The sequence below is a fragment of the Phytophthora ramorum genome (genome assembly GCF_020800215.1).
Source record: "Phytophthora ramorum isolate Pr-102 chromosome Unknown Phyram_PR-102_s0015, whole genome shotgun sequence".
NCBI lineage: Eukaryota > Oomycota > Peronosporomycetes > Peronosporales > Peronosporaceae > Phytophthora > Phytophthora ramorum.
Window position 1 is genome coordinate 919,213 of NW_027150661.1, and position 19,450 is coordinate 938,662.

General features: G+C 53.7%; 7 protein-coding genes across 7 annotated transcripts; 4 read left to right on the forward strand and 3 right to left on the reverse strand.

Moving 5' to 3' along the window:
• On the forward strand, positions 1-2,604 carry KRP23_12603 (Protein SEEDLING PLASTID DEVELOPMENT 1; the record flags this gene model as incomplete). Its single annotated transcript, XM_067883241.1, has 1 exon — positions 1-2,604. One exon carries the CDS (start codon positions 1-3, stop codon positions 2,602-2,604), a length of 2,604 nt encoding a protein of 867 aa, XP_067739511.1.
• Positions 2,605-3,216: 612 nt separating this feature from the next.
• KRP23_12604 (Protein SEEDLING PLASTID DEVELOPMENT 1) lies at positions 3,217-4,188 on the reverse strand (the record flags this gene model as incomplete). Its single annotated transcript, XM_067883242.1, has 1 exon — positions 3,217-4,188. The coding sequence occupies one exon, from the start codon at positions 4,186-4,188 to the stop codon at positions 3,217-3,219; it is 972 nt and encodes a 323-aa protein (XP_067739512.1).
• A 1,721-nt stretch (positions 4,189-5,909) lies between these two features.
• Positions 5,910-8,558, forward strand: KRP23_12605 (Protein SEEDLING PLASTID DEVELOPMENT 1; the record flags this gene model as incomplete). Its single annotated transcript, XM_067883243.1, has 1 exon — positions 5,910-8,558. The coding sequence occupies one exon, from the start codon at positions 5,910-5,912 to the stop codon at positions 8,556-8,558; it is 2,649 nt and encodes an 882-aa protein (XP_067739513.1).
• A 297-nt stretch (positions 8,559-8,855) lies between these two features.
• Positions 8,856-10,098, forward strand: KRP23_12606 (BTB and MATH domain-containing protein 40; the record flags this gene model as incomplete). Its single annotated transcript, XM_067883244.1, has 5 exons — positions 8,856-8,900; positions 8,968-9,183; positions 9,257-9,358; positions 9,441-9,680; positions 9,754-10,098. 5 exons carry the CDS (start codon positions 8,856-8,858, stop codon positions 10,096-10,098), a joined length of 948 nt encoding a protein of 315 aa, XP_067739514.1.
• A 243-nt stretch (positions 10,099-10,341) lies between these two features.
• On the reverse strand, positions 10,342-13,050 carry KRP23_12607 (Fidgetin-like protein 1; the record flags this gene model as incomplete). Its single annotated transcript, XM_067883245.1, has 13 exons — positions 10,342-10,437; positions 10,514-10,653; positions 10,735-10,911; positions 10,976-11,073; positions 11,132-11,181; positions 11,243-11,299; positions 11,367-11,482; positions 11,555-11,650; positions 11,733-11,863; positions 11,955-12,172; positions 12,252-12,638; positions 12,694-12,830; positions 12,891-13,050. 13 exons carry the CDS (start codon positions 13,048-13,050, stop codon positions 10,342-10,344), a joined length of 1,863 nt encoding a protein of 620 aa, XP_067739515.1.
• A 116-nt stretch (positions 13,051-13,166) lies between these two features.
• KRP23_12608 (Casein kinase 1-like protein 13) lies at positions 13,167-14,828 on the reverse strand (the record flags this gene model as incomplete). Its single annotated transcript, XM_067883246.1, has 6 exons — positions 13,167-13,547; positions 13,625-13,929; positions 13,990-14,209; positions 14,277-14,384; positions 14,444-14,667; positions 14,747-14,828. 6 exons carry the CDS (start codon positions 14,826-14,828, stop codon positions 13,167-13,169), a joined length of 1,320 nt encoding a protein of 439 aa, XP_067739516.1.
• A 2,529-nt stretch (positions 14,829-17,357) lies between these two features.
• Positions 17,358-18,396, forward strand: KRP23_12609 (uncharacterized protein; the record flags this gene model as incomplete). Its single annotated transcript, XM_067883247.1, has 4 exons — positions 17,358-17,409; positions 17,573-17,677; positions 17,752-18,299; positions 18,376-18,396. 4 exons carry the CDS (start codon positions 17,358-17,360, stop codon positions 18,394-18,396), a joined length of 726 nt encoding a protein of 241 aa, XP_067739517.1.
• Between the last annotated feature and the right edge of the window lie 1,054 nt (positions 18,397-19,450).

Consider the following 19,450-nt stretch of genomic DNA (forward strand, 5'->3'; position numbering starts at 1 on the left):
ATGTCTGTGTCCATTCCAAGACAGTACGTCATCTCCACCGAGCAGCTGCAAAGTCTCCTGGCCGCCAATGGAGGGAAGCCGGTTCTGTCCAGGGCGAAAGTGATCGGTGTCCATTTCCAGTTTGCAGATCCGGAACATGGCTTTTCCGCCTCCGATCGCGTCGTTGCAGTCACCGTCGGTAGCAATTCACCCGACGGGATGGCGGTCGTATTGCAAATTGAGTCTCTGAAGCAGCGGCAGGTGGTTGCAGGATTGACAAAGCTACTGGAAGACGCGGACACCATCAAAGTGATGATCAATGTGGCGCGAGTGGCGCGGTGGCTGCAACGCTACGGACGTGAGAGTGTGTTGCTCGCCAATTGTCTGGACCTTCAGTTGATGTACCAGGCACAGACGGATGCAAAAACTCCTCGTGCAAGTCTGACCCAAATTTCGTCGCACTATGGCTCTTCCGCTGCGAAAATGGGTATCCAAGTGGACACCTTCAGTGCGAATCTTAAACCTCGAGCATGGACGAAGTCGCCATTGAATCCACCACTGCTGAGGCATTTGGTTGATGTTGTGAAAACTATGGTGCGTTGCTATCATGGAAACTTTGGAACTAGTCTCGCGAGGTGTGAGGCAGAGGTGTCGCCGCTTGCAGCGAAAACAAGAAAGTTATGGGGCGCAAGTTATTCCTCCGTGGGAAATAGTAGTGTGACTTCCAATGGGACGGCACGCGAAAACGACAGAGAAGATTTGGCGGCGCAAGTGCCTAATGGCGAGCATGCAGCTGCTGCGAACTTGCCACTGACCTCCATTCAGCTCGTTGGCGATGAACGTGAAGTGAACATGTCGTTCCAATCGGCCATTGTCGGCGTGCACTTCCAATTTGCGACACAAGATCGCCTTCACTCGGACTCGGATGATCATGATCAGTCTGACCCGGAACAATTGGTAGCGATCACTCTCACGGGCGCTGCACCTAGTGATCCAACAGTTGTGCTGCAGATAGCTTCACTCCAAAAGGCCCGTGTTATCACCTGGATGAAGACATTGTTCAGTAATTCGGCGGCAGTTAAAGTGATGCACAACATCCACCGAGCTGCTTTTTGGCTTGACAGCTACGGTCTCCAGGACGCCAAGCTTGTGAACTGCTTCGACTTGCAGCTTTACTACGAAAATGCCGTCGACACGCGAGTAATGAACACAGATATCCTCCAGATCGCGACCCAGTGCTTTCCTGACCCATCGGAAAAACTGGTTCAAAGCATGTATTCTTTCAAGACCAAATTGAAGCCGGTGGACGCCATCGAATGGAAGCATACGCCTCTGTCTGCAAAGTTACTGCAGACACTAGCTCAGACCACGAAATTGTACGTCGAATGCTACGTAAAAATATCGCCGAGTGCTTCGCTGAAAGCATCTTGTGCAACTATGACAAGTTTACGGTGGCAGAACTCAGTCGTAAACCATGGGTGCAAGGCTATCTGGTTTGATCCCGGGGTGGACAACCAAGCTCGGAGTCTGGAGTGCCTCGTTTCGAACAGTGTTGCTGCTTCGGGTGACGCAGAAGTGGATATAAAACCGCTCAAGCTGCAGTGTGAACTAGAACCGCTGCTCAAACTTCTACCAACAGATTACCAAGACGCCATCATGAACATCGCAGACTACCGCACCAAACTTGTTGATGTCTGCCTTGACGTCGGACGAATTCCCCACGTCTACACCGGCAAGAAGCAGCGAGTCGTGCTCAGCAAGAATAATGAGGTCGTCTCGAAAGACACGATCGATGAGATTGTCACGAACCTCGGAGGAGAAATGCGCATCGGAGACGACAACCGAGCTGGCATCGACAGACAACTCCACCGCATCTCCGTCATGAGAAGCAAGACGGACGAGGTCTACGGCCTCACCATGCGTGTTGGCCGAGCGCTGCTCAATGCTGCGTGCGTGCTCACGGATCTACTACTGAGTGAACGACACGCTGACAAGTCGGTGCTGGTGCTGGGCCACCCGGGGAGTGGCAAGACCACGCTCATCCGAGACGTGGCCCGCTGCGTGTCCGAGACCATGGAGAACGTGTGCATCATCGACACGTCGAACGAGATCGGCGGCGACGGACTGGTGCCGCACGCGTGCGTGGGGTGGGCTCGGCGCATGATGGTGCGGTCGCTGGAGGCGCAGGCGGGGGTGATGGTGGAGTGCGTGCAGAACCACACGGTGGAGACGTTGATCGTGGACGAGATCGGACGCAAGGCCGAGGTGCTGGCTGCGTCCACGGTGCGTCAGCGCGGTCCTCGCTTGATCGCGAGTGCGCACGGCGACTTCCGCGCGTTGATCAAGAACCCGGACCTGAAGGGGTTGGTGGGCGGTTCCCAGCAGGTGATCGTGGGCGACGGTGCTGCGGCGAAGTCCGCTAGCAAGAGCAAGTTGCAGACTCAGCGTGCTGGCAATCCGATCTTCGATGTGATCGTGGAGCTGGACCATGTCGTTCGTGGTCGCTGTCGTATCATTTGGGATGTGGCGAAGGCTGTGGACAGCGTGTTGGAAGGTGGAGACTACTCGTTCGAGGCACGTCAGTGGGATGCAAGCACGAGAGGTGTGGTGTTGCTGGACATGTAAAATGTTCTGGCGATGTTTGCTTAATCATATCCGCCTGAATTTCTAGTTGAAACGATGCTTGACCCGACCCGTCCATCGACGCATTAGCAAAGAAAATTGGACACAGTATATGATTGTTGGCCGCGCAGCACCAAAGTGCCTGACATAGGGAGAATAGCTTAATACATTCCTAAGGTCTATGGCATTCTTAATGACCTACTTTGGTCCTGTGAATGATATATCGTGGAAGAGGCTGTCGTGAGTTGTGACTTGGTTGAGTTGGCGGGCTTGGATGTTGTTTGATGTCGCTTCTGCTGAACTTTCTGCGCTGTTTTATCCACACTTTCATCTCGTGGATATCTGTTTGTGCTGTGCTTGGTTCCTTTGAATTACGTCTGGCAAAGTGATGTTTTGTTTCAGATTGAACAGTCCGTCCCTAATAGTATAAATGATTTTTTACTTCCCAGTATGCATCATCAAGTTTCCTGTATTTCGGATTATGATTGCGATATGGTATGACTGGCACTTATGTGCTTAAAAACCAACACCTTCCAAAAGATCTAGGAAGAATACGTGTTAACGCATTCAACCCAGGTCTACTTCCATCCACTGGGTCATTCGTCTATCAATGCATCAACTACCTGGTACTACCTGCACGCCCGACGTGCTCGAATCCCACTGACGTGCCTCGAACGAGTAGTCTCCACCTTCCAACACGCTGTCCACAGCCTTCGCCACATCCCAAATGATACGACAGCGACCGCGAACGACATGGTCCAGCTCCACGATCACATCGAAGATCGGATTGCCAGCACGCTGAGTCTGCAACTTGCTCTTGCTAGCGGACTTCGCCGCAGCACCGTCGCCCACGATCACCTGCTGGGAACCGCCCACCAACCCCTTCAGGTCCGGGTTCTTGATCAACGCGCGGAAGTCGCCGTGCGCACTCGCGATCAAGCGAGGACCGCGCTGACGCACCGTGGACGCAGCCAGCACCTCGGCCTTGCGTCCGATCTCGTCCACGATCAACGTCTCCACCGTGTGGTTCTGCACGCACTCCACCATCACCCCCGCCTGCGCCTCCAGCGACCGCACCATCATGCGCCGAGCCCACCCCACGCACGCGTGCGGCACCAGTCCGTCGCCGCCGATCTCGTTCGACGTGTCGATGATGCACACGTTCTCCATGGTCTCGGACACGCAGCGGGCCACGTCTCGGATGAGCGTGGTCTTGCCACTCCCCGGGTGGCCCAGCACCAGCACCGACTTGTCAGCGTGTCGTTCACTCAGTAGTAGATCCGTGAGCACGCACGCAGCATTGAGCAGCGCTCGGCCAACACGCATGGTGAGGCCGTAGACCTCGTCCGTCTTGCTTCTCATGACGGAGATGCGGTGGAGTTGTCTGTCGATGCCAGCTCGGTTGTCGTCTCCGATGCGCATTTCTCCTCCGAGGTTCGTGACAATCTCATCGATCGTGTCTTTCGAGACGACCTCATTATTCTTGCTGAGCACGACTCGCTGCTTCTTGCCGGTGTAGACGTGGGGAATTCGTCCGACGTCAAGGCAGACATCAACAAGTTTGGTGCGGTAGTCTGCGATGTTCATGATGGCGTCTTGGTAATCTGTTGGTAGAAGCTCGAACAGCGGGTCAAGTTGGCATTGAAGCTCTAACTTTGGGAGCTTTATCGTTTGCGACGATGAACCACCAAACCAAAGGCTTGGCTTGTCGAACCTCAGACATTCGAGGCTACGTGGATGATAGTCTGATGACGTGTCGAACCAAATGGCGGGGTTGCCGTGATTCTGAATGGCATTACTCCAACGGGCGCTTGTCATGGCAACGCACTGTGTCGGTGAGACGGAGAATTTGTTCGGACTGGCATGGCACTGCGCATACAGCTGCGCCTCAGTAGTTAGAGCCCGAAGCAATACTTCTGAAAGGTGTTTGGCCGCCCATTTTGATGGATCTACCGGTTTTACTCTCGCCTTGAACGACTAAATTGTTTGTGCCGAGCTCCCCGACGACAACTGTAGGGAATAGCAGTGATCCATAACCTGCAGTGTGCTGGCGTGGAGCTCGGTCGTGCTAACGATACTTTCGTACATGAGCTGCAAGTCGATTCAATTCTTGAGCTGAACGCCGGTCAACCCGTTCTGGTGGAGATACCAGGCAGCCCAATGTACGTCATGCATCACCTTAACAATCTCCGCGTAGCTCAACAGCATCTGCAGACAATGCAGCGCTCGCATTTTCCCAAGCAAGTTCAACTGCAGCACGACTGTCGAATCGGTCGAATCTGCACCGACAATACTGATGGCGACCACACACAAGACCCCTCCTTGTGCTCTGTTTCTCTTGTAAATTGGAAGTGGACGCCAACAACCAGCCCCGCGTACGGATCTGAGTTGCTGTTCTCGATAAACAGAGGCGCCAGCTCCGGGATAGCCTTAATTGCACGCTCCTGGTTCTGCCTGGTTAGCCCCAATCTCGCTAGTTGGTCACGAGGAGTGAGCCCTCGAGTCAGCCCTCCACGCTTAGGTTTCAACACTCGACGCGAGATCGTCAAACTTGATGGCAACTACCTGACAGCATTCTCCCAACCCTCAGCAGTAGACGTGAAAACCTGTTGTGAAGCGCCACGTGAGCGGCGCATACCCAAGTAACAGTCAACCCGCAGCATCATGGTCTTCACCAGCACAGTCACCATGGACTGGTCCATGGCGACTTGGTCCACTCCGTCTTGGCACCGGTTGCCGCCACTTCCCGTGCCAATTGCACCGACGCCTTGCAATAGTTATGTGCCATCTCCTCAAGACCAACACCTGCCCTCCCTTCCCGGTCACGGACTGGGACATAGTCTGCAGATCCACACAATTCACGAGGGCGACGTCCGAGAGTCCGTAGCGATGCAGCCACCGCGCGATTCGTCGGACGTTGAAAATGATTTTAAAAGTGTTTCCATCCTCCAGCAGCTTCTTGAGCCCTTCGAAAACCTGCCGGCGATCCAGCGACTCGATGTGCAGCACCTCCGCAACCCCGTCGGGTAATTGGTCTCCAGTGGTTACGGCCACCACCCGATCGGAATCCGTGAAAGCGTCTCGCTCTTGCGCGAACTGGAAGTGAATCCCGACCCGCTAGCCGCTGGTATTCACGGGTTTGCCGTCGTGGTCGGCCAGCAGCGTCGTGAGCGGCGGCGGCGTGGTGAAGTACTGCACCTGCGGCATGTTTCAAATTGTGGTTAACAATTGTTGATAGGGTTCATTCTAATTAATTTAAAATTAAAAAAAGCAATAGTGTACAAAACATTGCACGTGGTGGGTTGAAGATGGCGGAGGCTTCGGTGCAGTACATCGCGTCCAAGAAGAAACTCGACGCGCTCTTGGCCGCGCACGGCAGCAACCCGGTGGCCACCAGTGCGAAAGTGGTTGCAGTCCATTTCCAGTTCGCCCAGGAGGACAGCGCCAAATCGGATCAGGACCGAGTTGTCGCTGTCGCCATTGGAAATGATTCGCCGCCTTCCGTGGCGGTGGTGCTTCAACTTGACGCGTTGGGGGCCAGTCAGGTTGCAACGGGACTCAAACATTTGCTCGAGGACCCTTCTATCGTCAAGGTGCTCTTCGATGGGGAGCGCGTGGCGAGATGGCTACAACGTTATCAAGCCACCAATGTGACCCCCGTCAAATGCGTGGACCTGCAGCTGCTCTACCAACGAGTAGTACACTCAAACGCGACGACTGTGACTCTAGAGGAAGTTATAACGCAGTTGGGGAGTAAAACGACGGTCGCAATGGCGGAGGAGGTCGCGAAATTCAATGCGGAGCTGAAACCGCAGGCGTGGGCCAAGTCGCCCTTGGCACCGCACATGCAGCATTCATTGACCAAGTCGATGCGGCTCTATACGCGATGTTACAATGGAGCGTGCGGCATTCCGGGGATGATCAGCAATTTTCCAACTATCCACACTTTGACAAGTGAGAGATGGCGCAATTCCTTCGCCGATCCGAACTCACTAAACTCCACAAACAAGGCGACACAGTCAAGAAGCCCAGGCTTCAACCCCGAGCTGGACCGAGAAATGAATCCAAATTCACCCGTTCATACCCCATCAAGTGCTCAACGAGTGGCGGCAAGTTCCCTGCGTGTGATCAAGTATATCACTTCGGATGTAGCGCTGCAAAAATTGCTCAAGCACAACAACAACATGCTAGTCCAAGGCCCAGTCACCACTGTAGGTGTCCACTTTCAGTTTACCCGAGAGAAATCGCGCCAACCAGTACAGTGTGACGATGACCAATTAGTCGCGATTAGTGTCGTCGGCGCAGACGCCAGTGATACAGCCGTCGTGCTGCAGCTAGACTCGCTGAGTCAGGCCCACGTGCTCCCTGCCTTAAAGATGTTACTCAGCGATCCAGCAACCGTCAAGGCCATGCACAACGTACACCGTGCCGCATTCTACTTACACCACAACGGACTCACCGACGTGGAGCTCGCGAATTGTACCGATCTCCAGATCGTGTACGAGAATGCCATCAATACATCTGAGCTGCAAGCGAGTATGTTCCAGATCGTGAAGCACTGCGAGTCGACGGATACGTCATCGAGTATAGCGCAGACAACCCAATCGTTCAAGGCCAAGGTAAAGCGGGTAGACCCAGCTGAGTGGGCGCGCACGCCATTACCAGAATCTTTGCTTAAGACGTTGGCTAACGAAGCACAACTCTACGCACAGTGCTACCGTGATCTCGAGAAAGTGTACACGGACACCGCAAAATGGGGTGGCCTGACCAAAATGCGGTGGCGGTATGCTACTGAAAACCAAGGACATCAAGCTATTTGGTTCGACCCAGACGCAGATAATCAGCCTCGCAGCCTCGAGTATTTCTCGTCCTACAATGACAGAACATCAAACTCAGTACGCTTACCTGACGGTATCCTGCCGCTCGAACTACAATGCGAGTTAGCATCTCTACTGGAATTGCTTCCAACAGAATACCGAGACACCATCATGAACATCGCAGACTACCGCACCAAACTTGTTGATGTCTGCCTTGACGTCGGACGAATTCCCCACGTCTACACCGGCAAGAAGCAGCGAGTCGTGCTCAGCAAGAATAATGAGGTCGTCTCGAAAGACACGATCGATGAGATTGTCACGAACCTCGGAGGAGAAATGCGCATCGGAGACGACAACCGAGCTGGCATCGACAGACAACTCCACCGCATCTCCGTCATGAGAAGCAAGACGGACGAGGTCTACGGCCTCACCATGCGTGTTGGCCGAGCGCTGCTCAATGCTGCGTGCGTGCTCACGGATCTACTACTGAGTGAACGACACGCTGACAAGTCGGTGCTGGTGCTGGGCCACCCGGGGAGTGGCAAGACCACGCTCATCCGAGACGTGGCCCGCTGCGTGTCCGAGACCATGGAGAACGTGTGCATCATCGACACGTCGAACGAGATCGGCGGCGACGGACTGGTGCCGCACGCGTGCGTGGGGTGGGCTCGGCGCATGATGGTGCGGTCGCTGGAGGCGCAGGCGGGGGTGATGGTGGAGTGCGTGCAGAACCACACGGTGGAGACGTTGATCGTGGACGAGATCGGACGCAAGGCCGAGGTGCTGGCTGCGTCCACGGTGCGTCAGCGCGGTCCTCGCTTGATCGCGAGTGCGCACGGCGACTTCCGCGCGTTGATCAAGAACCCGGACCTGAAGGGGTTGGTGGGCGGTTCCCAGCAGGTGATCGTGGGCGACGGTGCTGCGGCGAAGTCCGCTAGCAAGAGCAAGTTGCAGACTCAGCGTGCTGGCAATCCGATCTTCGATGTGATCGTGGAGCTGGACCATGTCGTTCGCGGTCGCTGTCGTATCATTTGGGATGTGGCGAAGGCTGTGGACAGCGTGTTGGAAGGCGGAGACTATACGTTTGAGACGCGTCAGTGGGATTCGAGCACGCTCGGCATTCATGTTCTCGACGTGTAAGCGTTTACGAAGTTGCGAACGAATCCCAGTATATCGCATTGGCCGTGTTCACGACAATCAGTTCCTCAACAGCCCCACTTCTGATCAACACTCTAAGTTGAAGTAAACTGTCACTCTTTTCACGTGGTTCTACACAAACCCTTTGTAAATAGATATAGCTGCAAAACATCATTTTTCGTTAACTGCACGGGCCAAGACAAGTCCTAGAAGAACCGACTAAAAGGACGGACCCGTCTCCTCGCCCCCAACGCCGCCCCCGTCATTCCCAATCCCGCCTCACAGCTTCCTAACGTACACATGAACCGCAGCGTGCGCCCCGAGAACGTGGAGTTCACCGTGAAGGTGCTGAACTTCCAGTCGAAATGAACGTAAAAATCTCGTTTGTGCTAACGAAGTTTTCCTGAATTAGGCGGCGGAGGACCTGGTTTTGACCGGCAAAGAGCGTTCGATCGTGCGTGTCGCCGCCAACAACATGTACTCGTGCCTGATGCAGAAGACGCAGCGCTTCTCGTCCCTCTTCCGCCACTACAGCAAGCACCACGGACTGCCGAGGGAGAGCCTCGACTTCTTCTTCACGAATCGACTGGACCCCGAGGATTCACCTGAGTCGGTGCATTTGCAAAAGGTTCTATTGTTATTTTCTTATTATCTTCTTGTTGTGGCTGGCTAATTATTGTTTTTCTTCTTTGGTGTATTAGAATGATATTATTCTGGTGCGGCGTCGAGTGGCGCCGACGACGTTGATGCTGCCGAGTCACAGTGACGAGGCGTACTTTGCCACGATGAGAGAACTGTTCTTGGTGAGGAGACGGAGTTTTGGAAGGGTTTTTTTTTTACGTTTTTTTAGGAGTTGACAATGTTTTTAATTTTTGTTGCTGGTAGAACGGCACTGGGAGTGACATTACGCTGGAGGTTGGACCAGACAGAGAGATCCTGCGTGCCCATCGATTGATTTTGATGACGAGGTGTGAGATCTTCGAGGCCATGTTCCGCCCAGGAGCGATGCGAGAAAGTGAAGACGGAGTTGTTCGGATTGAAGACCATTCGCCGGAGATGGTGTCCAAGATGCTTGAGTTCATCTACACGAACCGCGTCTTGGATATGGTCAAGCTCAACTCCAACGTACGTGCAGTTACATATGTTGGTGGTTCATTGGCCTGTGGTTGCTGACTTTTTGTCGGTTGGTGCTGTGCAGCAACTCATTGACCTGTTGACGCTGTCGGAGCAGTACCTGTTGCTGCCACTGAAGCATCTCTGCGAGGTCGCAGCACAGGATGTGCTGTCTGTTGGAAACGTGGGGCGATTCCTTTGCGCCGCCGAGAAGTTCAATGCTGCGTATCTGAAAGAGTACTGTCTCGCTTTTTTCTTGGATCACACGAACGAGATTATTGACGATGAGAACTTCCGAGAAGAGATTGAAAGCTGCCCGTCCATGGCACTGACCATCGTGCGCGCATCAACCCGCAGTGCCGGGTCTTCAATGGAGCCCGTGGCGAAGCGAAGAAGACTCAATATGCCGTTCGACGACCCAGAATACTGAGCCTTGAGAACCTGAATTCCGAGCAGCGCTGCCTCGATGCAACTTTATTTACCACGACTATTACGCCCACGTCTGCTTTCCATTTACATGCTTTGCTTTCAATTTGCGACCCCCGCAGACGCGATTCTAGGTGAGCACACGAACGAACAAGTAGGCTCGCGCCTTCTAGCAGAAACTCCAGAGCTCCGAGTAGCCTAACATGTAACCATTGACACCAGAAGTAGTACTACCTCTTTGTTACATTCAGGATGAATCGTGGCTCTCGAATGCGAAGCTTCCAAACTCTTCATTCCACTCCCTGTAAAACGCGAGGTCTTTCGTCGCTACACTGGAGCGAACCTAGGCAAGCAGCGAGAAATAGAGTTAGCACAAGCTGGTCGCTTTCATACATGTAGCACTCCTCGATGCAACGCACCCCTCGCAAAGCTTCTTTGAAGTCGTCCAAATTAATAGGACGAACGGAATCAGCGTCCATCGTGCGAATATCTGAGCACGTCCGGATTGGCCCCATCGCAGCCTCTGTGCAAAGTGCTCTCACATCCGCACCGGAGTACCCTGTTCTCGCGGTAAAATAATATGACTTTTTCAATCAGCTCACAATCGGCAACGATGCAAGCCATGAGCCTCTAGACGAACCTTTCGTAGACTCCGCAATGAAGGCCTTATTTTCGTCAGCCAGCTCGTTCTTGTTGTCTTTGAGCAGCCGGCTAATCAGGTCCAGTCTGGCTTCGAGCGATGGAAGCGGGATGTATAAGCGCTTGACGAATCGCCGACGTGCGGCTTCGTCGAGCTCTTGCGGTCTATTTGTCGCGCCTGCCAGTCAAGTACCAGAAGCATTAGACCATCACGACTACGCGACGTAAGCAAGAAAACTTACCAACGACGAGGATGATATCCTTCGCTTTCGTGCCAGCGCCATCAAGTTGGACAAGGAACTCCGTCTTCATCCGCCGACTTGCTTCATTCTCTTCAGAGCTGCAGTAACACAAATGTTCAGAAGACAACATTCCAACACGGGAAAACGGCCACCGACCTTCGCTGGGTCAACAGTGAGTCGATCTCATCGATAAAAATCACGGAGGGCTGCGAGAAAAGCAGTTAGTAAAGGCTCCATCATTTGGAAGCACCTTATTCAGTGCAATACCTGCTTCACTGCAGCAACAGCAAATAATGTACGAACGAGCTTTTCTCCTTGTCCAATCTGCACGAAACCAGAGCTAGTTAAGTTTCCCTGGAACACTCGACAATGAGCATGTACTCTTCCCTACCCATTTGCTTGTTAGTGAGCTTGCCGAGATACTGAAAAATGTCGCCCCGGACTGTCGTGCAATAGCTTTGCCGATCAATGTTTTGCCTGTGCCAGGAGGGCCAAATAGCAGCAAACCTAGCATACACAATAAAGCGGCTTAAGTCATCACGTCCAGCAGTGTATGACCCATACACACACAGAATGCACCTTTCGGGAGAGAACGAAGCCCTGTGAAAATGTCTGGTCGTGCCATCGGCCAAATGACCAGCTCATTCACGCACTTTTTCGCAAATTGCAGGCCAGCTAGAAAGCACAAGCTATCAGTGGTCACGCTGGTTGATCTACAGTAGAGCATGCGTATAGTTCTCAAGAACATCTAGCGTACCAATATCGTCGAATGTAATGGGATCTCCATTGTCGACGATTTCCATCTCAATTTTCTCTATTAGTTCTGGATCACAGCTCTTGAGTCGTGGATCAATATTCTCGTCATCAGGTGGTGCCGATTGCTTAGTACTGATGGAAGTCAAGGCAAATGTCACGCAGTCAGGCTCAACTCCACACACAGTAAACCTGCCTGGAGATCAATGGGTAGATGCTTCCTTACCTTTTGCTCCCGCTACCATCGTTCATCGGCGACACAAACTTCTTGCTCACTGCAGATGACCCCGAAGTATAGCCATCGTTGTCTCCACCGAGAAGTAGATCTTGATTAACGGGGTGATAAGTCCCGCGTGGGGGGCCGCGAGGATTCCGCCGCCGCCCACTTCGGTCGTTTGGCTGGTCATCGTCGAGGTTCCTGGCTCTTCCTGTCATGCGGTCATGCTTTTGGTGCGAAACAGCCGAACAAGTACAAACCGTTAGCACAACACTCGCTCCATCACACAGAGACAAACATCATCACCTGCAGTCGTTCAGTAGCAGTCTGGAACGGGTTTCGTTGTTGTACCGGACTTGGACGAGTGTCAGCACCGAACAACTCCGGATCCTCATGCGGCAATCGCGACCTCTTACTAAGCAGGTCACTCAGTGCAGGCTTGGGTTGTGGTGTCGGTGGTTCTTTCGGCATGGAGAACCCAGCAGCCTGAGGTGGTCCGCTCCACACGTCGTTGTTAAAGTTAAAGCCATAATTCACCTTTGCTGGTATTGCAGACACCACTGGTAGAGCAGTCACAGGTCGCACCTCTACAGGAGCAGGAACTGGTGGAAGTGGATTGGCAATTGATGGATGCTGCGTCATGCCAACACCACTACTGATCCCTCTTGCTGGTTTCTTGTTCTCTTCCATCACCTTCCACAGCACATTAATCACAGCCCCACAACCACTAATGGTAAAGGTTCCGTACCCCTTCAAAGAGCTTGGGATAGCGGCGTTGCACATCCTCGAGTGTCGCTGCGTCACTCTGCTTGAGTCTCCACTTGTCTCGCAGCTCTCTACGTCTCTTCGATACTTGAATGTCTTTGTGCTCCCCACGCAGCAACGCTATGCATTGCAGCAATAGCTCAGTACTCGATAAAACATCCAACAGCGAGATGAACCCACCGAATTCCGTCGCGTGCAGACGTTGCAGCACCTCGGCGCTCTGGCGGTCGACGCGCACAGAGCTCAACGCCCTCAGCATCTCCTTGTGGGTCTGCGCATTGTCCGGATCTCCGTGACAGCGCAGCAGCTCGTACGTCACGCGGCCAGCGTCGTCCGCCATGTTGCGCGTATTTCACGATTTAGAAATGACAAAACCAGACTGTTTATGTGTGGATTTAGAAATGATTAATGCTGATGTAGTTGATGAACTTCTCCTCTGCTGGACGACCTGGTGATCTATTCTCGATATGCGGAGCGCAGGTTGTAGCGCTTCACAGCGGCGGTGGCTGCTGCGTGGCCTGCGATGGCCTTGAACACTTGGCGGTCTTGGGCCTGCACGTCATCCGCGACCTCGACCTCGACCTCGTCCTCTTCGGTGGAGTCGTTTTCGACCTCGTGCTCTTTGTTGGGCTTCGGTTTGGTGTCGTGGACTGGGACTGTAGCTTTCTTGGTCGCTGTCTTGCTGTGGCGAGAAGTTGCCTTCTTCTTCTCATTAGGAGCGACCTTCTTTGGTTTAACTGGGACGGGGGGCGCTTTGACTCCTTCGTCCACGCTTTTGACGCGCTTGCGGACGGGACTCTCAGTAGTAGACTCGTGTGAGGCTACAGCCTTAGCAGTCTGTCATAGCAACGGAAGAATCAGTGTCAGTGAAACAGGTAATGCGTAGAAGGATGCTAGGCAGCGAAATGCGGCACCGCTTTGCTTGTCTTGCGTGAGCCCCAGTCGAACGGCGTAGTGCGACCCTTCTCGCCACCCAGCTTGGAGAGTTGCTGCACGAAGAAATCGTAGTCTGGTCTATCCTCAAAGCCGCAATCACGAATGTTCTTCAGCATGGAGCTCCATTCTCGAGGTAGCGAAGCACACAGCTGGTCCACCGAGGTTGCCTTCTTAATCGTGGCACCTTCGGCATCGCTCGAGGCTTGCTGCCACGGGAGGTCGCCGCGCATTAAGTAGATGAGAACATACAGCAGCGACTCGATGTCATCTCGGCGACTAGAAGCTGCAGACAGACGACAGTTAGAAGCTGATAACCACCACAAATCCAAGCCAGCAAACGCACTTGCGCCGTTGTGGCAATTCATACTCAGGAACGTAGGTGTTCCCACCACCGTCCCCTCCTTATAGTCCTTGTGCTTGCCTGTCGCCGTGACATAGCGATCCGAGATGCCAAAGTCCACGCAGTAGACTTTGTTCTCCTTTCCTGTGTCCAGCATGAAGTTCTCGGGCTTGACATCCACGTAGAGGATGTTCTTGACATGCATCTGCTGCAGCGTCTCCAACTAGCAGCCCCGTAACCCCCAGTAAGCATCTAACTATCAACACACTCAACACCAAACACAAACGCACAATTTCCTGACCCAACCGAGCCGCCGTGGCGGACCGGACTGGCCCCTGCTCCCGTAGCACCGTCTCCAGCGTGCGTCCAAGCCGCTCGATCACCAAGAAGCGAAATCCCTGCAGTCCACACCCATCAGCCACCTGTAACCTCTTCTCCTAGTGAGTTATAACTGCACCTGGTCCTCCCCGTAGGCGCCCAAGGGCACGTAGGGGATGCCCGTCTGGTCCCTCAGGTTCTTGTACAGCAAATGCTCGGCGTACAGTGCGTCGGCATTACGCTCCGCCGGCGTCTTCTTCCGCTTCTTGTTCTTGAGCTTGGCGGCGGGCAGCTGCGGCAGCGGTGAGAGCTTCATGACGAACTGGCGGCCGGCGTCGCTCCCGAGGGAGACCACTGACTCCACTGATCGATAAAACAACATACAAGAGGGGTTAGAACGCGGAACTTGCAGCGTTTTCAAGAGAAAAAATTCTCTACTTACCAGCGTACACGTCGCTGCACGCGCCCGAGCCGAGCTTCTCGCCCAGCCGCCACGTCTTGAGAGTCGTGCCCTTCATCGACATGTTGCCAAGGATCGGTCTCGGACTCCTGGGATTGGATGCAATGTTGACGGATCTTAACCAATCCGTGGCTCGAAAAACACAAAACCACTCAATGCCGGAGCGAGAGCTGTAGCGTGCAGACTGCGGCCATCGTGGTGGTGGTGGATTCCAAGGCTCGTGTTGATGGTGTCGAAGGAGCTATCGCTCCCAAGCTAGTCGAACGGTGCAAGGCTGCCCAGTTAGACCTGTTTGCTACTGGCCGTCCGACGGATGGCTTGACTGGACAGATGAAGCGAGGCGAACACAGCTGGAAAGCGAGCTAGTAACTCGTAGATCAATCCTATACTCGTGATCAAGGACATCTTTGACAAGGCCCCGATATTCAACGTGGTCCACCTGCTGGTGAAGCTTCCCAGGGAAAAGTCAACGGGCTGCTCCCCTCTCTCGTGTTTGACGACAACCCGATTCTTCGGATCTCGGCTACGTATGTACATGGCAGTGGTCTTATCGCCGAGGACAGTGATCTAGTCTTGTACTGTCGTTCCGAGCTTGTGGATGAGTGGCAGAGTCTTCAGGTGTGCGTCGGCAATTCGTACGCTGAGTTGTGGATCGTGGGGCCTCCAAGAACAGGAAAGTCCTGCGCAGCATTCGCCTTTGCGTGTTCTCTGGATAGAAGTGACTGGGACGACGTGTGGATTCATTGTGCCGTGAGTGATATTGTCTGGCTGGGTTGCATTTCTTTTCGTGGGGCAAATGAGAAGTGGAGGTGCAGCATTCATCCGGAAAAACTGGCACCTCTGTTGGAGCCACTGGAGGATAAAACAGTTCTATTCCTTGATGAATATGCCGCTGGGAAGATAACTAGAGATCCTACCCGAGTGGCGTGCGCCAACTGGCGGCGTGAAGACAAGCCCCAGCATCGGCTCGTGTGGGTCAGCTCAATGATGACGCGTGAGAAGAATTATCGTCGTCTTCAGCGTGAAAGGATTCTTTGTCTGTTAAGCCCACGACGTCAACGCGAACAATTGGTGTGTTCTTCGACAAGGATGCTGGTTCCACGACGTTACCCTGGACTTGCTCCACTAGGGGTTGGATATATCCTAATTCCGGACTGGAACCGCAAGATACGCCTCCATGGATTCAAACCGTTTGGAAAGGCCTGGCCAAGAGATTTGAGAAGAACTGGTCTTTGAATGAATTTGTCACTTGGACAAACCGAACACGTACTTTCAACTTCGTTTGCCCTGCCATTGAGTTTTGTTGGCCATGTACAGTACTGGTTTTCACGAGCACTGCATCATAGCCGCCTTGGTTCCATGTTTTCGGGGCTAGTCACTGTGCGGACCTGTTCAGTGGGATCGCATCATTTGGGTCAAAGTACGACACTCGAGTCGCAGATACTCTGCATCGTCTGTCAGCGTGTAACACTCAACACCCCCATGGACAAGTTTCGCGATGAACCATAACTCGAGAAAATGTCCATCTATCGAGGGAAGACTTGGAAATATGTTGCACAAATTCGGGATCAAGTTGCTCGGCAAGCTTCCAGCCCACGAATGTGTTCAAGAGAGTGGTCTTAGTGATAACTTGAGCAAGATGCCAACAAAACAGTCGGTTCACCACACCGGAGGACGAAATACCACGCTTATGTGTAAGATACCCTTCGGTGTCATCCGCCGTTTTTATCGCGTTATCCAGATCATCCACAGCCTCTTCGACGTGAGCACCGAACATGTACCGCGCGCTCTCACCAACAACGAAACCAGCAATTATGTCCGTTCTTCCAAGGATACATATTCTTTGTATCAATAAACATGGGTTTCACGTGCTCAAAGAATTCGTCATTAGCCATCGTCTGCTCATAGTAGTTCTCCAGTGTCCACGACATGAGATGGAAGTGTTCTTCATCTGTCACCCTGAGCGGAGTAAGCGTATCAAAATTATCCTGACTCGGAACCGTTGCCTCCACATTTACCGGAATTTCAGAAGAGCGAGCGGCTGGAGCAAGTCGAAACAAAGCGGCTCAGAAGCCAGTGAGTCAAATTTGAACGTTGTAGCCCTAGCTACACGTGCCAAGTGTTGAGTGGCAGGCTGATTCACGATATCCATATCATTTCCTCCCAGCTCAGAGGTTAACCTGGAAGGACTGCCAAGTATAACAACACAGAGCTCGTTATCGAGGTCCAGTATAAACATCACATCTTGCTCGAGCGTTTACGGAACCTAAACACGATGATACGCTTGCTCAATCGAAGTGCACGGTTGGATGAAAACTCCATCGGGGCGTATCCGCAAAGACCTTAGGCTTCAGACGCGAGTATATACTCAGGCCCTGTGTACATCGACAAGTATCTTATTATTAAGAACGCGCAATGGTGAAACCACGCAGCCCAACATCTGAAAGTGGCTCACTCCTCCATCCGTGGCAACCAACTGCCGACGTTGAAGTGAACATCTTATGTGGCACACACTAATCAACTCCACAATAGCATATGATATGCGATCGCATAGTGGGTCCATTTTGTGGGCGCCAAAAGGTAAAAAGCTCCAATGACGACGGGGGGCGATGCAGCCGCGTTGACCGCCTCCAGCATCAACCAGGGTGCGTGTGCGCGTGCTTCTCTCTGCCCTGCGTGTTCCTCTATTTCTTGCGCCTGGATCGAGGCCCCTCTCGCCACATCGCGTGGCGTGGTTCGCCCAGGATGCCAACGGCTTTTATTCGTGGTTGTACTGACGTTTTTACGCTGAAAACCGTGTTTTCACAGAGCAACTGCTGCATGAGCTGGAGAGCAAGTACCTGAGCCTCAAGAGCGACTTCTCTATCGCCGAGAGTGAGCGTCAGACGCTCGCAACAGACAAGAAGGCGGCCTGTACGTTTGCAGTATCCCCTAAATGCTGAAATTGTTGACTAACCCGAACCGCTCTTCAACTGTATGATGCTCAGTGGAGGAGGCTGACCGCGTGGCCAAGCTCGCGACCGAACGGGAAGAAGAAACCCGAGAGCTCAAGCAGCAGCTGCTGCAGCTTACAACGGAGAATGATGCGCTGAGCTTCAAGCTGCAGACGGCCACGTCACTGGCCGAGCGCCGCCTCTCGGAGGTGGAGGAGCTGCAGACTACGGTTAGAGAGCACAACCACCTGCTGGTGGATGCCCAGCGCCAGGAGATGCAGGCGCTGGAGCGCGCAGCCAAGCAGGAGGCGCAGGTGGCGCCGCTGACCCACGCACTCACGAGGGCCAAGAAGGAGACGGAGGCGGCCCAGCAGCACTCGCAATGGCTCGAGTCGCAGCTCAGTGACAAGACCAAGACGGTGCAGGAGCTGCGTCTGGACCTGGCCAAGCACACGCACGACCTGGAGGAGCTCAAGATCCGCAGCACGGAGGAGCTCACGTCGGCCAAGCGCCAGCTCGAGAGCGCGCGCCTGGCGAACAAGAAGATGGAGAGCGCGCTGATTAAGAGCAAGGAGGCGCTCAAGGAGCTGCACGCGTCTAAGGTGCACGATGAGGAGGCTCTGCAAAACGAGCTGAACGCGCAGCGCCGACTGGCGACGCTGTACCAGGAGTCGGCAGCAGACGCCGCTGCTCGTGTGACGGAACTTCAGACTTTGTGTGACTCGCTGCGCAAGTCGCTGACGGACTCGGAACAGGCATTGGCCCGCGAAACGGAGCGCACGAAGGAGCAGGTGGAGCATTTGTTCCGTGAGCAGGCGGAGGCTTCAGAGGCACGCATCCAGGCACTTCAGGATGCCCTCCAGAACGCTGAGCAGAAGATTGAACAGCTCGAGAAGAAAAAGATCTTCTCGTTGCAGACGGCCAGTGCCGTGGCTGAACTGTCCTCAGCTGCGGGCGAGGCGCACTTGGCAGCGCATGGTCTGACCCCCAAGCAAATGTACGACCACATTGTCGAGCTTGAAGAAACCCTGCAAGCAGAGCGCAACGAAAAGGATAAACTGCAGATGTACATGGACCGCATTGTCAAGGAGGTGCAGGAGAAGGCGCCGGTCCTTATGGGCTTGCGGTTGGATCACGAGCGCACCGTGGCGAGCCACACGCAGCTAAGCGAGCGGTTGGATCACTGCATGCAGGAATTGGCGAAGAGCAAGAGCAACGAGCAGCACGCCTGGAAGGAGAAGACTGTCTTCGAAAAGAAGTGCGAGTCGCTTGCTCAGAGCGTGGATGACTTGTCGCGCCAAGTTCAACACCTGCTGTTCCGTTCCCAGGATAAATACCAACAGGCGGGCCACTTTGCGTCGAGCGACCTTGGATCCGAGAACTTGGTGGTATTCAAAGATGTGGAAGAGCTGCAGGTGCGTAACCAGCAACTGCTGACTGTGATCCGCGAGCTCACGGAAATGAACAAACCGACTGGCGACAAGATGAGCAGTGGCATCAGTGATGCTGGTTCGACAAATTCGTCAGCTCATTTGATTATCACTGGTGACTCGGATGATGAGCTAGACCAGATTGGCGCCTCCAATGCGATTAAGAAGCGTTTGTCCATGGCTGGCAAGGAGATCCAGGAGCTGCGCTCTGAGCGAGAGCAGGAGCGCGAGATGATCACAGCCATTGTCAAACAGCGAGACATGTACCGTGTGTTGCTAGCCCAGTCTGACACTAAATTCCTGGAAGGTGGTGCCACAGTTAG